We start from the raw sequence: 15,886 nt of genomic DNA, 5'->3' as shown, positions 1-15,886 counted from the left end.
AAAGAAGATGTAATTTATTTTCCTTTTATCAACTTTTATAGAGGATATGAGAGACTGAAAATGTCTTAATGTGGAATTTGAACAGTATTTGTGTTTTGTCATCTGCCTGTGACCTATTTTAGTGCCCTGTTCCAAGGATAGCTGAGGTCCAAGGGACATTTCTGATAGGTCACATTTATTGCAACTAATACTTTTTAATAATTATAATTGATTCATTTTATTACACTTAATTCCAGGTAGAGTGTTATGATTATGACAATGATGGATCACATGATCTCATTGGAACATTTCAAACTACCATGACAAAACTGAAAGAAGCCTCCAGAAGCTCACCTGTAAGTTATGTTTTTCAATTTATATATACTATATAGTTTAACTGTGTATTTATTATTTTATTTTTTTTGGCATACCAAATAGTTTTACCATGTGTTTGCTGTACATTGCATAATGCTCTGAAATCTGTGGGGGATTTTTTTGTTTGGTGGTTTAGTAATTAGATAATCCAAAATTCATACTTCAAATTGAGCGGAACACCATGTAATGACTACCAATGCCAGTCGAGGACTCTAGCTACATGGAAGAAAGCAAAGATCATCATGATGTCAATCACTTGCAATGGAAGTCCAGACTCTTTGCCCGTTGTACCTTGGAAAGGAAAGCATAACAGGCAAACAGTGGATGGAACAGTGCTTTACTCACATAGAGAAGAGATAGAGCAAAATCAGCTTCCATAGTAGGCATCAGTCTCCCAGAGCTAGGGAGTCCCTTCTGGCTGCCAAAGCAGGGCAATTTTCTGTGTGTAACCCTCTTGTGCTTCTGTGGAAGGTCTCGGCCTCTCCCCTGTGGAGTTTAGAATACTGAGAGCCAGGGGTGAGCCCGAGGGACAGACCCCAAGGCTTAAGCCGAACCAAGGAGCACTCATTGAGTATGAAACTGGGAAAGATATTTCCACACAGGTGATAATCCTAGTACCAGCTCTAAAGGACTCTTATCTTAAGGTAAGAAATTATTCCAGGCCCTAGGTTCATTCCTAAATGGCCAAGGTAGTGTCAAAGGATATGTGCATGAGGCTGCCTTTCTCACCAAGTTACATTTATATTTAGAGGTTTGATTTTCTTTGGCTTATTATAGCACATATAATTTGATCAAAAGTTCTTAGTTTAAGGCTTTTTGCATTTCACTAGTCACAATGGTTAATATCAACTATGCTAGACAAGTGTCTGGACTTGAATTGTATACTTATGCTACTTTTGCACAGACTGTTACAATTGGCTTGCCTCTGACTTGTCTTTACCCATAGGAAGGACAAAACTTAGTTCGTGGTTCTTCAAATGATATAATATTACGCTACTATTAGTGGCATAACTTTTATTAAGATCATTTGATGGGCTGTGTGGTGGTGGTGGTGCACACCCATAATTCCAGTAGCTTGGGAGGCTGAGTCAAGAGGATCTTGAGTTCAAAACCAGTCTCAGCAACTTAGCAAGGCCCTAAGCAACTTAGTGAGATCCTGTCTCTAAATAAAAAAATATAAAAATGGGCTAGGGATATAGTTCAGTGGTTAAGAGCCCTTGGGTTCAATTCCTAGTACCAAGAAAAAAAAAAAAAAGATAATTTGATTGCTTTAACTATATTTGGTTTAGCACCCTAACTTATTCATAAGAGCAATTCTGAAACTTTCTGTCTCTCCACTAACATGGCCATAAGTACACTGTTTTAGCCAGCTATTTTGCTGCTGTGATTAAATGATCTGACCAACATAATTATAGAGGAGGAAAGGTTTATTTGAGGGCTCATAGTTTCAGAGGTCTTAGTTCAGAGAAGGCTGGCTCCATTCCTTGAGGCTCGAGGTGAGGGAGAACGTCATGGCAGAAGAGTGTGGGAGAGGGAAGCAGCTTATATCATCAGGAAGCAGAGAGAGCACATCTCCACTCTCCAGATACAAAGTATATACCTCAAAACCATATTCTAATTCCAGTCTCCTCCAGCCACACCCTACCACTTCAATTAATCCCAGCAGGGATTAATTCACTGATTGGGTTAAGACCCGATCATTTCTCCTGTAAACCTTCCTACATTGTCTTACATGTGAGCTTTTTGTGACACCTCACATCCAAACCATAACAGACACTATTCAGAGTTTTTATTTACCCTTCTAGTTTGAATAAGTAGTTAATTCTCTTGGTAGCTTACTTGTAATGGAATAATATGAATTGTTTACTAGCTTCCTAGAGACCTGAATAATGCTCATGTATGTAACATCTGCTTTTGAAAATACAAACATGGTGTTTGAGAGAAAAAAGATTACAGGCAGGCGAGAAGTTCTCTATTACCTAGTCATGTAAGTGAAGTGACCTAAAAGAAGGTATGGAAATTTTTAGATCAAATCTTAAAAAAAGGAGGTGAATAAATAAATCACATGAGCCAACTGGTTTAAGTAATTAAGAAAAATGAGTTTAGAGCAGACATAGTGGGACTAGCATTTCCCGAAGGTCACATAGAGACCTGTAGTCCTGCCCCTAGTCCCTGGTCACACAGCCTAAGTGCCCAAAGTAGCAAGTACAGAAGTGCTAGTGTGGAGGAAAGACCTCAAATCACCTAAACAGTTGAAATACAAAGATTGAATTGACTCCGAGTTAACAGTTTTTGAATTAAAACAACAAAGAGCTTTAGCTATAAATATTCCATTAAAATTTTTAAAGACAGAATTATTTGAGAAATGGTGAAATTCTGAATGCTTACAGTTAAGCAAGCATCCTAGATGAACTAACTACGGAGTGGTCTAGTTGTTGTTTAACTAGTTTGAGTTCATTGTTTTATTCCAGAACCAGAAAATAACTTGCTTTTATAAGACAAGTGACCTAAGAACTGTGGAATACTTTATGGGTCACATAAAGCTTTCCTGAATGTGGCCAACTTGATCCTTCCTTCCCTCTGTGATGGAGGAGGGTTTTATTGTTCTGCAGTGACAAGACTTACCAAGGAACAGGGCCATATCTTATCATCTTTGCATTCTCAGTATCTACCTGGCACAGTGCCTGTCACTTAGTAGATACTTTGTAAAAAGGTAAATTAATGAAGTGAAGTAATCTAGCTTCAGTGAATATTTTATTGAGGGCATTTCTGTATCTTAATACTCAATTATGAATATTTACGATTATGACTAGGACTGCCAAAATCCCGAACCATCGAGGAATTTAACATATTTCAGTTTACATCACTGTATCAAATATATTTTTAAGATATTGATTCTTAGAACATTAGTAGTGATTGTCAGAAGTACATCAGTGGGGCTGTGGTTGTGGCTCAGTGGTAGAGCGCTTGCCTAGCATGTGTGAGGCACTGGGTTCAATTCTCAGCACTGCATATAAATAAATGAATAAAAATAAAGGTCTATCAACATCTAAAAACAAATTTTTTAAAAAAGAAGTACATCAGTGACTTGCTGTTAACTAGAGGAGGCACTTATCAATTATTGGTTGAGCATTCATATGTTCTTATTATGCATGACAGTGAGAATTTAAAGGCATAACTTAGAGGTGATTATACCCTAGCTGTGAAGCAAACATTAAAGGAATGAAAAATAATAGAGAGTATGAGCTAGGCCTAGTGGCATCTGCCTGTCATCATAGCTACTTGGGAGGGATCTCAAATTCAAGGCTAGTCTCAGCAACTTAGTGAGCCCTTGTCTCAAAATGAAAGGGCTGGGAATATAGCTCAGTGGTAAAGTGGTAAAGGCCCTTGGTTTGATCCCTGGCAACCCTGCCACCACCACCACACACACCCAAATAGTATGTCACAAATTTTTTTTTATGACTTTTAGATGGATGGAGATCAGAAGATGAGAGTAGAAGTTGTAGAGGAGGACTCGAGCCAACTCTTAGACAGATGGTTGGACAGGAGATGGTATGAAGATCATTCTGTTTGAGGAAAGGAAATTTACAGGAGAATGTATCAGATATTAGATTTATTTCTTAAATGTATTTCCAGTGGCAAGAATCTTCTATTTTGCCACAGGGTTGGGCTTCATATTTTTTCTGTATTATAATGTCAGGATTTTTTTCTTCCTTTCTATGCAGCATATATTTGTTATTTGTGTTGCTAACAGGAGTAATATTTTATTTTCTTTATTACAAAGAAGAAAGGAAATTTGCAAGGAAATTACTTATAGAGGCAAAATTTATACTTGGAAACTGTTCTTAAAGGTGTGCTATTTTAGGAGCACCTTAATTGTTGGAATCTTACCTGATAAGTATTCCACATGCTTACTGTTTTATGTAATTGTTTCAGAGTTGTATTTTGCAACAGACCTATATCAGTAAGTGGTTTCATTCCAAAGGGAAGATATTGTACATTTAAATTCACAGTGGCATTTTTAGCATTGCTAGTAAAAATTAACATTTTTGTCTTTTCTTTCTACAGATTGAATATGAATGCATAAATGAGAAAAAGAGGCAAAAGAAAAAAAGCTATAAGAATTCAGGTGTTATCAGTGTGAAACACTGTGAGGTCAGTTTGCTTTGCCTGCTTATAATGAGATCACATTTTGGGATCTCCTGTCATTATGGTTCATATCAAACGAGTGGTTAGGCAGTTGAAAATCAGATGAGCACCTTTAAGGGAAAGAATAGAGTGGAAAATAGTAAAGGAATCTTTCTGGAAACTTTACTTCCAAGATTTCACAACTTTTTAGCAAAGGACAAAGAGTATTATAGTTTTCTATTATCTTCAGAAATGTGAGATTGAAGGTATTATTCTATCCCCTTAGTGGAAGTGGTCTGACCCAGTGTATCTATTCTAGTTATAATTTCAAGATGAGATGTTATGAATGCAGGGAAAAAGTCAAAATTTCTTAAACTTTTCTTAGAAAGTGAAATTTTTTAATTTATATTTTTACTATGATATCTTGATTATTATACTTATTAAAGCTGTCAACATATTAGACTCATTTCTCATCTCTTAAAATTTAAAGTGAATATCTTTCATCTTTGGCCATTAATATTCTTGTCTTTCTAAGTATTGCCATAATTATCCTGAAGTAAATCTTATAGATTCATGACATTTAGGGGCAGGAGTACCTTGTACTTCAATGCAGGTATGATTTCCACGTGTTTATATCATGTGCTGTTCAACTTGTAATGTCTTAAAAACTTATGCCAAAAAACTTTTTTGTTTCTTTTGTACAGAAGGAGAGTTTTAATTTTAACAGTTTGCTGTTTGTTTTTAGATTACAGTAGAATGTACGTTCCTTGACTACATCATGGGAGGATGTCAGCTGAATTTCACTGTAAGTAACACACTAATTTTCTAACATAGGCTGTAAAACATTGCTTTCCCCCCTCAATTTTGCAGTATTCTTTTGTTTATTGCCAAACTGACCATGATGAAATTTGCACAATTTATTTAGATCCCCTCAGAGACCTCAGACAGGTTGCCTAGGTTCATCATGGAAATTTTGGTTTTGTTGCTGAAAGAACTCTTTCTCCTGAGAGAAAGCAGATATGTACAAATGAGCAGTTATCCTGCAATAACTTAAGGAATAGAAAGCATTAATTCAATAGATTTGTAGAAAACAACTCCTAAGTCTGACTCATGGGTATAATGATTCATGATTTAAAACAGCTAGAAAAACAACAGCGAGTTATCTCATGTTGAGACTTTAAATGTTCATGGAAATAGGCATTTATTAGGAAATGGTAGGAGCAGGCTCTGGAATGAACATTTGTGTCTTGTCTCCTGAGGTTTCTTGATCATCGAGTACAGATGACCCTGCTTCTCCTTAGTAAGGGCTGCTGTTGTTATTTGGCAGGTGGGAGTGGATTTCACTGGCTCTAATGGTGACCCAGGTCTCCGGACTCCCTTCATTACATCAGTCCCAATGGTGTCAATGAGTATTTGACTGCCATCTGGTCTGTAGGACTGGTCATTCAAGATTATGATGCGTGAGTATGACTTTGGAAATGCTGAAACACTCATTTCCACAATTCCCTAGAAAGGGCAGTTTCTGTTTTATCAACTGGTACCCTGGTACAGGTGGTAGAATAAGGGTACTGGAGAGAGTAGCTTTTTCCCTAAAATTTCTCTAGTTTATTTTTCCTATTTTTCTCTTTGTTGACAATCTTAGTATTTATCTGTGATCTCTCACCTCTTACTGTGCTTAGTTACAATGTGTTATACAGAGAGTTCTTATTTAATAGCTGACTAAAGTCAGCAAGACTTATTTTTTGAATCTAGTTGCCTTGGGGTTTATTTATTAGATAAGTTATATGTGTGATTGAAGTTCAAGTGACATATTTTGTAAACAATAGTAAAAACTATTTCTTAACATTTGTTTCCTTGGCAGTCATCAAATACTTTTTTAATGACTTTTAACAAGTGCTAAAAGGTAACTAAATATAATTGCTACAAAATATTCTAAATGGATGTGCAGTGAATAGATTTTGAATTGATTTGGGGTTGGGGATATAAATCAGTAGAGTGCATGCTTAGCATTTGTGAGACCCTGGACTCAATTCCCAGCACCAAACAACAAAACAAAACAGTACTAAGTTTGAAATAGATTTGAATACTTTTGAAAGTTTACTAAATAATAGAAGCAATATGCATTAGTAATTTTTTTTAGTAAATCTGTTACAGCTCAGGATAAATTTTCACTTGCTTTTGCCTGTTGTTATATATAATAAAAGTCCTAACATATTGATGTAGCTTTTTATTAATCTGTCCTGACAAAATTTAGACAGAAATTTTTCAGGCAAATGTGAACATATCTAAAGCAAAGGTGGCAATTCCTTTTCAGGCTAGTAAACTTGAAGGCAAAAATCATATGTAAAACAAAAAATTACTCTAAAGAATATTTTGTTATATATCCAAAATGAAAAATATAACCATGAAAATATAACATAGTACTGTTATTCAGTATTGGAGTATTTCAAGTTAAAATTAGCTTGTATAGAAACTATAATAAAATTTTCAAAGTAACAATTATAATGGGATTCTTAAAAAGTAAAAAATTTACAGGATTACTTTCTTTGCCTCCTGGAAGTTAATAACAATGCATGCTAAAGTAAATTTGCCATAGTGGAAAAAAACAACAAACAAAAAATGAAATATGTAGTTCTTAGATCAAAGAGAAATTCAAAGTGTAGTAATAGACTATGTAGGAATAAAGGACAATAAGAAGACAGTAACCCGCCCTGTCTCTATAAAGAACATTTCTGACTTTATGTGCCTCTTTCCATTTGTCTGTCTAGCTGGCTGGCTATCTATGGAGATGGGATCTCGCTGTGTAATCTAGGCTGGTCTCGAACCTTTGGACTTAAGTGATTTCCATCTCTGCCTTTATTTTTGAATAAGAGGAGTCAATACAAAATGAACTAACTTTTCAACAAAATAAAAAATATCAAATAAAAATAAAGGCAATCATAGTAATAATGATAGATTCCCTATATGTATATGCCAGCTATTATGTGTCAGGGACCATTATAGTACTTTCTTTGTCTTTTTTTTTTTTTTTTAATTGTGCTGGAGATGGAACCCAGAGCCTTGTGTACATTAGGCAAATATTCTGCCACTGAGCCACACCCACAGCCCTAGAGTACTTTCTATTTAATACACATCTAATCCTCACATTTCTCTGTGTGATGGGTACTTGATTTGCATCATTCAGTAGAGAAAATTGAGATTCTGGGAATCAAGTAACTTGTTTAGAATCAGTCAGCTGGTAACTGGAAGAGACAGGGTGGAGCCTGGACCATTGGACTCTAGAGACATGCTCTTGTGATAATGATTTGGAAGGGTGAAAGAAGAAAATCACCATTTTGATAAATTAAATCAATAAATGATTTTTTGGAAGTTCAACAAAACTTAGATAAAACTTTGGCAACCCTAACCCCCAAGAAAGAGAGCACACATAGAATAATAATTGTGAGACAAAGATGATAAGCATAAATTTAGAGAAAAAAACTCCCAATATATTAATACTTTGTAAAATTTTATGCCTTTACATTTGAAAATCCATATGAATGTATGATTTTTTAGGAAGCTTTTTAATTACCAAAACTTTTAATTACTCAAAGGCAGAAAACTTGAATAGTCCAGGAACCATGGAAGGAAAGGCACACATCCTTAAAGAGCCAGTCCTTACAAGGGCAGCAGGCCAGGACAGTTTCATATGTAAATTATAACAATCCGTAAGGAATGATTCAAACACCAAAGGTTCAACTGAAAAATGAAAATGTTACAAAGTGTCAAGAATTCAGAAAGGTGGTCAGAGACAACCCAAAATAAAAAATCAGGTTCTTACCAACTATCAATAATCAATTAAAAAATTTAGTGGAGATAAGTCCCATTTCATAGTGCAGTAAAAAGTGAAAGTGAGGAAAACTGCAAAGTTATACTGAAGAACAAAGAAGGAAATTTGCTTAAATGGAAAGATAGGTCATAATTTTTAGATAGGCAGATGCTATAATAAAGATGTAAAATGTGCAGTTTCTTCTGAATAAATCAATTTAAATTAATATTGGACTGGAACCCTGATGGGAATGATTCTTAACATTTTCTAGAAGGAAAAGGGAGTTAGAAAATTTTCAGATGAGAGAGAGAGAGAGAAGAATTTGCTCTAGCAGGTATTAAGACTTATTTTAAAGCTAAAGTGTGGAATTTGTACTTGACCAGTGGAACCAAGCAAGCAGGCTAAAAGTAGATCCACATGTACATACATATGAATTTAATATATGAAGGAGTTATCATTTTAGAAAGTGGAAGGGATTGTAACAGCTATTAAACTAGATAAGAGTTGAATTGGATCCTTGACTTATACTTGTAAATACTAGTATATTATTCTGAATAAATTGTAGACCAAACTGCTAAAATGAACACCCCCAAACAGAGCAGCTTCACCCAAATAGAGGAAATATCTCAGGACTGATAACTCAGTTTTGCCACTCTCCATTTATAGACTCCATTCCTGGGTCCAGGGCAGCTTCCCTGGTTCTCATCTCTAGCCAGTGGGAAGAGGAGAAAGGGATCTGGCACTGCAAGTGCATTCCCTTGTCCGGATGTGATTCAGAAGCTGCTGACAGATCCCTCTATTCACATCTCCTCTGTTAGAACCTAACCAGCAGACTACATCCATTCCAGAGAGGCTAAGAGGTGAAGTCTCTAGCTCAAACGTTCTATTATCAAGGAAGGAGGGAAGTGATGTTGGAGGGGAGCTGCAGTTTTTGCTCCATATCCTATTCCAAAACACTTTCCAAATGATTAGAATTTTAATATCAAAAGCATACGTTGGAAGTTCTAGGAGAAAATATGTATAAATTGTTATCTTGCAGTGGAAAAGGCCTTTAAGTAAGACAGACAAAGGCAGAAATCATGAAAGAATTTTTTTTTTTTTTTTTTTTTTTTTTTTTTGCGGTGCTGGTGATCTAACCCAGGGCCTTGTGCTTGCAAGGCAAGCATTCTATTGACTGAGCTATCTCCCCAGCCCATGAAAGAATTTTTATGTGTTTATATTCATTAATATTAAAAACCATGAAAGGAAAGATATTCTAAACAAAGTTCCACATTACACATCAGGAAAAATATTCGATATGACATAGGTTCCATCTTCAGTGCAAAAAAGAGCTGTTAAGGATTAATTTACAAAGCATGTCCGCAGTAGAAAAATCAGTATATTGTTACAGTGTTTTATGATAACTTTGGCCATCTATCACTGTGGATATGGGAAAGTATCCATACAGTGGAATACTCATTAGTCATTCACATGATGTCAATATTTATTCAGGTCCCTAGTCCCTATCCCTAAGTCCTTGGGACCAAATCTTCATATATTTTGCTGCAGAAGTCTGAGAGTTTTATGATATTTGGCATTTGCACTGTGTTTCTATGGCCAAATGTATGAATATTTATATTAAGTGGCATAAATAAATGCTATAAATAACCTCATCAGCGAGTTTAGGTCTTACTGCTAAATGAATTTGTTCTAAACTACTGAAAACATTTGTGATTTTTTAGGGCTTTGTGAATTATTTACACATTTGTTCAGTGAAATGATGTGCAATATCTAAATAGAAAAGAATGGGTTATACATCATGAATATAATTCCATTTTTATAAAATTTATAGAGACTTTGCTTCTCCCTCAATGCATAGAAAAAATATTTCAAATAATGGTTATATCTGACAGTTATAGGTAATCTTCAGTTTATTTTTATACTTTTCTAAGATTTTAATAATTCTTTTAAAATGAGCTCATATTAATTTTATTATGAGTGAAAATACAGCACTTTCTTTTGAAAAAGACAAGATTTCACCTTTCTCAAATTTTCATTTTAGTGATAAGATGTTTCCAGCTTTTGGTTTTGGAGCTCAAATACCGCCTCAGTGGCAGGTAAGAGAAAATCTCATTTTAAAGCTTTGCTTCCTACAAAAGCAAAACAGGATTCATAGTTCATCTTTCATCTTTTGACAGGTGTCACATGAATTTCCAATAAACTTTAATCCATCCAATCCCTACTGTAATGGTAAGTTAAAAAGTAAACATGAAGACTTGAAGCTGAAAGACCTCACTAGTTTTATTTTTTCTTGTGATTTGAAACTACTCAATCACATGTCTAGGTTTCATTTTGTGACATTTTCTGTTAGAGAAGGTAGAAAAACTATACCAAGTTGTGGTTAGGGTAGTGATAATAATTGTACAAAATCAGTATTATGGTGATAAAGGTTCTGAAGTTTAATGGAACAAAAAATAATTCACAATTTGGGGAGTAGATCAACAAAAATTATATATTAAAAGTATTTTCAAGTAAATCAACTTTCAATAAAATGAATAATTCAGCTCTATAATTCTTCTGAAGCCTTTTAAGAATAACAGTTACTTTACAAAGAAAAAGCCTCCCAGATCTAATTACATGTAACTCAAACAACATTCTATAAGTAGATGGGATGGGTGGAAGGAACCAAGAATTGTGCCTCTATAGCAGATTTTCTGTGTGAGAGCAGGAGGCAGACATGTGTTTTTCAATTCCCTCTTTTCCTAATGCTTCAAATATCTAAGTGCTTCCTTCTTTTTGCCACATTAAATAGTCAGCTTACAATGCCAAGTCTTCTGCTAAATTACATAAGGCTGAACAACTTGGTGGAGTTCAATTAAAAGCATCCTTCCTACCCCCATATAACCTTATTTTAAGGTGGAGAAGTTTAATTCACATTCTTCAATTAATCACAGTTGCCTAGAAATAGCATCTTGTTACTTTAATGCAAGGAAGGATTTTGGCATAATTCAATTTTAGTTGAGGAATTGAAGGTTAATGATATTTGTGAAAAAATGAATTGTTTATACCTTTAGTTTGAAAAGCAAGCAAAGGTGACAGAGATGGAAAAAATTATTGCTATAGTTATAGCCTCAAATTTCCACTGTGTATGTCATTGCAGTAAAAGATTCTACTACTAGCTAATGTTAATTTATTATTTTTATTGCTACTGGATTGACTCCTAGTTATAGCATTACTTTATATGTGTGAAAATCAACTCTGTATGTGAATTAGTTGTATTCTCAAAGGTTGTTCATAAGACTACTTGTTTCTAAATTCAATTTGACCAAGAGAATTTTATAACTCTTAAATTTTAAAAGGAGAGAGTTGGTCGCATGAAGCTTTTAAACCAAGTATATAGTTCTTTTCCTTGTTGATCTATATTCTGTTGGTTATTTTTAAAGCAAGAGACCTACTTTGGTTTATTGAAAGTGTATGTGTGTGGCAGCACACACAAGGATCTCAGCAAGTATTTTGGGAATTATTTACAATTTCTAAAACTCTCTTGCATCTTAAACTCTGTGTCATTAAGGACACATTTAACAGATGCACACACAAGGGACAAGTTTCACCAGCAATGATTTTTACCAGGAATGCCAGAATGCCAGTCAACTTTCACCAGGTTGTGCTATTGTAATAAGAAATCTTTAAAGCTCAGTGGCTTATGATGAAGAGGTTATTTACTGCTTACTACATGTGGCTAGATTGCATCCGTCCTCCATGTGGCTTATTCTGGGACTCAGGCTGGAAGAATAGCTCTTTGCTGGGATGTACTGCTCCCATGGGCGAGGGAAAGAACATCGGAGCTGGAGAAATAAGGCAGTAGTTCTCAAATGTTAAATGCTTAGATGTGGTTGTCATGTCTATTCACGTGTATTGGTCAAAGCTAGTCAAATCTTGTCCATCTTTCTATTATAATAACACTCTAGATCCATGGGCAGTGTTTCATAAATGAATTCATTAGTGTTTGTACAGCAAAATGCAATAGATAGCCTGGAAGTAAATATGGAACCAATATAGTCTATTATAACATGTCTAATCTTTAAGTTGTTGAATAAACATTTGTATTGATTAATTAACTAGAATTAGCATTAGTTTATAACCACGTGATATTTTTATAGAACCTTTGGGCTTATACACAAATGATTTTTCATCTTATCAGTTTTTTTTTTTCTTGTGCTTATCGTCAGTTGTATTTTGTAGCATTTTTTTCCTGGTTCTCCTCCCATCAGAGTCCCATTCATGGTCACCTCAAAATTAAGCACAAATGTAACAGTCCTGTACACTAATGAATAATTTGACTGAGGTGAGAATACATGACCTCTACTGGGAGAGAGCTGAGTTTGTAGGTTTTTGCAATAGAGCATAGCTATGGAGTTTTGGAATGTAGTTTACAGGAAGCCAGGCATGCTGGTACATGCCTGTAATTCCAGTGACTTGGAAGGCTGAGGCAGGAGGATCACAAGTTTGAGGCCAGCCTTAGCAACTTAGCCCTGTCTCAAAAATAAATAATATAGCTCAGTGATAAAGTGCAATTGGGTTCAGTCCCCAAGTCCAAATGTGTATGTATGTATGTATGGCTTAGAGGAACTCCTGAATGGAATTTTTGACTACTTGAAGTAACATATGTTGATATGTAGTTGTATTAGTTCGTGTTATGAATCATCACATGTGCTTGAGGATTTTTAATACTGCTTTTTTTGGGTCTAGGAATCCAAGGCATTATAGAGGCTTATCGGACCTGTCTTCCTCAGATAAAACTCTATGGACCCACTAATTTTTCTCCAATCATAAATCATGTGGCCAGGTTTGCAACTGCAGCCACACAACAGAAGACAGCTTCTGTAAGTGCTCTGTGTTCAGGGGATGGGAAAACTGTGAATCAGTAGTTGCTCTTGGTACCATATTTCTGCTTATTTGGCCTGTTGTAATACAAATCAAGAGGAAGAGGGAATGATATAGTCATTGTTGATTTGGGAGTACTATCTATTGTTGTTAAATTAGCAATAATTAAAAGAGAGCAAAGTGATGCATTCATGAGTTTTTTTCTGTCCTTCGAGTTCATTTTTAAGTTTCTACAAAAAAAAAAAAGCTGTTGTCTACCTCTTACAGGTGGACTTCACAAATTAAGGTTTGGGGAAACTGATATCAGTTGTTGTTGCAAAATTACTTACAGTAGTACAGAGATTTGAATTAGCTAACCATTACTGATTGCACCTGGGATCCCAGATCTCTCTTAGCTTCAGTATACTCAGAAGTAAGGTCTGGGAAGTTACCTTAAACAGTTGCTCAAAGGGTTGAATAAGAAAATTCACATAATGTTGTGCATAGTGCTGGGTCACAGTAAACACTCTGTACTTTTTTTTGCATTGCTGGGTATTGAACCCAGGGCCTTCTCTTTGAGTGCTTGCTGCCAAGTGAGCTATATCTCCAGCATCACTCTGTACTTGTTAGCTGCTATTAGAAACCTTATTCCATTCGAAACTAAAATGATCCAAAAGATGGAGTCACACCTTTAAGAAACATTTTGCTAATCTCTGAAAAGTTTTTATCGGAGATGACAAAAGTGAGAGAAAGATTTACTGCTTTAAGTCATATCCACTGTTTTAAAGGTGTATTTTACTTTGGTAAACAATTCTATTACTTCCATATTTATTTCACCTTTTGAGAATGGAGTTTCTACTTGCTTCCTTGATCCGTACTTTGATGTAATTAATATTTCAATTTAAATTAAGGTGTTTATTCCTATGCATAATGAAAGGTTAATCTTTTGACATTTAGATGTCTTGTATTTATGTACTTTTCCAACGATTTTGTGGTGTGTTGCACTTCTTATGAACTTGAAGTTTTTTTAAGAGTCAATTTCCTTGTCATCAGAGAATCGTAGAATATTTCGTGCAGACAGTATTCTGGCTAGAGACTGGTGAGGAAAATGAGCAAGAGATTCACCAAATGATTCATCAAACTAGACCTGTCATTAATCATCACTTTTATTGTTTGCGACCTTGACCTTCTCAGTGGACGTACTTCCCTTTTTTTTTTTTTTGGTAGCAATATTTTGTGCTCTTGATCATTACTGATGGTGTCATCACAGACCTTGATGAAACCAGGCAAGCTATAGTTAATGCTGCCAAGCTGCCTATGTCCATCATCATTGTCGGAGTTGGAGGAGCTGACTTCAGTGCCATGGAGTTTCTGGATGGTGATGGGGGACCTCTCCGCTCCCCATCTGGTGAGGTGGCCATCAGAGATATTGTACAGTTTGTGCCTTTCAGACAGTTCCAAAACGTGAGTACTTTCCTCCCTATTCAAACCCTAAGGTATTTAAACACAGACCTTTACCAGTCTCCAACCAAGCAGCTGAGTGAAGGTGCTTTGTTAAAGGATGTATGAATGTCTTTGCATATGAGAGCTCTTATTAGATATGGCACTGTTTTGTTTTGTATACTCCTTATAGTTTATATGATGGATTATTAAAATGGTATTGTTGTGAATATCTTAAGATTTATATTGTCTTTACCTTTGTAACAACAGAAAACAATTCTATCCAAGTATATGAAGCATTTATTGAATTGGAAGTTGGTTTGATGAAAATCTCTTAGAGGACTGCTTTACCCAGTTTGCTTCAGTGGTAACATCATGTGGAACTACAGTACAGAATCATAGCCACAGTCTTACACTGATATACTCAAGATGTGTCACTATAAGAATTCCTCACATTATCCTTCTATAGTTACATCCACTTCCCTTCCAACTCTGTCCTCTTCTTAACCTATTGAAACCTCTCATCTGTTCTCCATATCTATACTTTTGTCATTTCAAGAATGTTACATAAATTAAACTGTACAGAATGTGATGTTTTGGGATTGACTTTTTTCCATCTAGAATAATTTTCCTGACAGTCACCCAGGTTGTTACATTACTGTATGTATTCTTTTTTTCCCCAATGTAGTTATATCATCTATTTTTTTCTAAAAATCAGTGTTTGTGTTAAAGGATCTGTACTACCTGTGCTTAATTAAACGCTTTTCATTTTTTTTACATTGTATCAATTGTAATAAAACCTTATTAGCTGTTCCCATAACAATTAAGTATACTGCCACATTTTATAAATGATTTATAAGCCCTAGTAATATTATAAAGTAATTTTTAAAATCTAGTTCTGGATATTTGTTGTCATTTTGAAAAAAGCATGCAAAAATCTGATTTATAATGCTGTATTGAATTTAATCTGATGTGTGAAATTATAGAAATCACATAAAGTATGAACATAAATAGATTCTGAATATTAGTTTTCCCAAATAACCTCCTTGTAAGGCTATCAGACTCTGTAATCATACTGAAAGCTATTTTAGTCTATTTACATGTATTCTTTTTATTGCTGAGTAGGATTCCAGGATGTGGATGTACCACAGTTTGTTCAGCCATTCATCCATTGAAGGGTATCTGGGTTGTTTCCAGTTTTTGTTTATTATACATAAAGCTACTATAAATATTCATGCATTTTTTTAAACATAAGTATTTATTCCTCTGGGATAAAACCTGGGTATGCAGTTGCTGAGTCCTATGGTAGTTGAA

The 15,886-nt window shown here is 34.9% G+C and overlaps 1 protein-coding gene across 1 annotated transcript in view; it reads left to right on the top strand.

Moving 5' to 3' along the window:
• Cpne3 (copine 3) overlaps nucleotides 1–15,886 on the top strand; it is a 45,757-nt gene that overhangs the window by 27,968 nt on the left and 1,903 nt on the right. The window contains 9 exon segments of the mRNA XM_047554962.1: nucleotides 237–335; nucleotides 4,423–4,509; nucleotides 5,228–5,287; nucleotides 5,810–5,843; nucleotides 5,846–5,942; nucleotides 10,332–10,386; nucleotides 10,468–10,519; nucleotides 13,019–13,152; nucleotides 14,360–14,596. Of these exon segments, the coding sequence (XP_047410918.1) occupies nucleotides 237–335; nucleotides 4,423–4,509; nucleotides 5,228–5,287; nucleotides 5,810–5,843; nucleotides 5,846–5,942; nucleotides 10,332–10,386; nucleotides 10,468–10,519; nucleotides 13,019–13,152; nucleotides 14,360–14,596 (855 nt within the window).

This window comes from Sciurus carolinensis, chromosome 1, assembly GCF_902686445.1.
Source record: "Sciurus carolinensis chromosome 1, mSciCar1.2, whole genome shotgun sequence".
NCBI lineage: Eukaryota > Metazoa > Chordata > Mammalia > Rodentia > Sciuridae > Sciurus > Sciurus carolinensis.
Note: the sequence above shows the minus strand (reverse complement) of the source record. Positions and strands in the feature narration are given on the sequence as shown.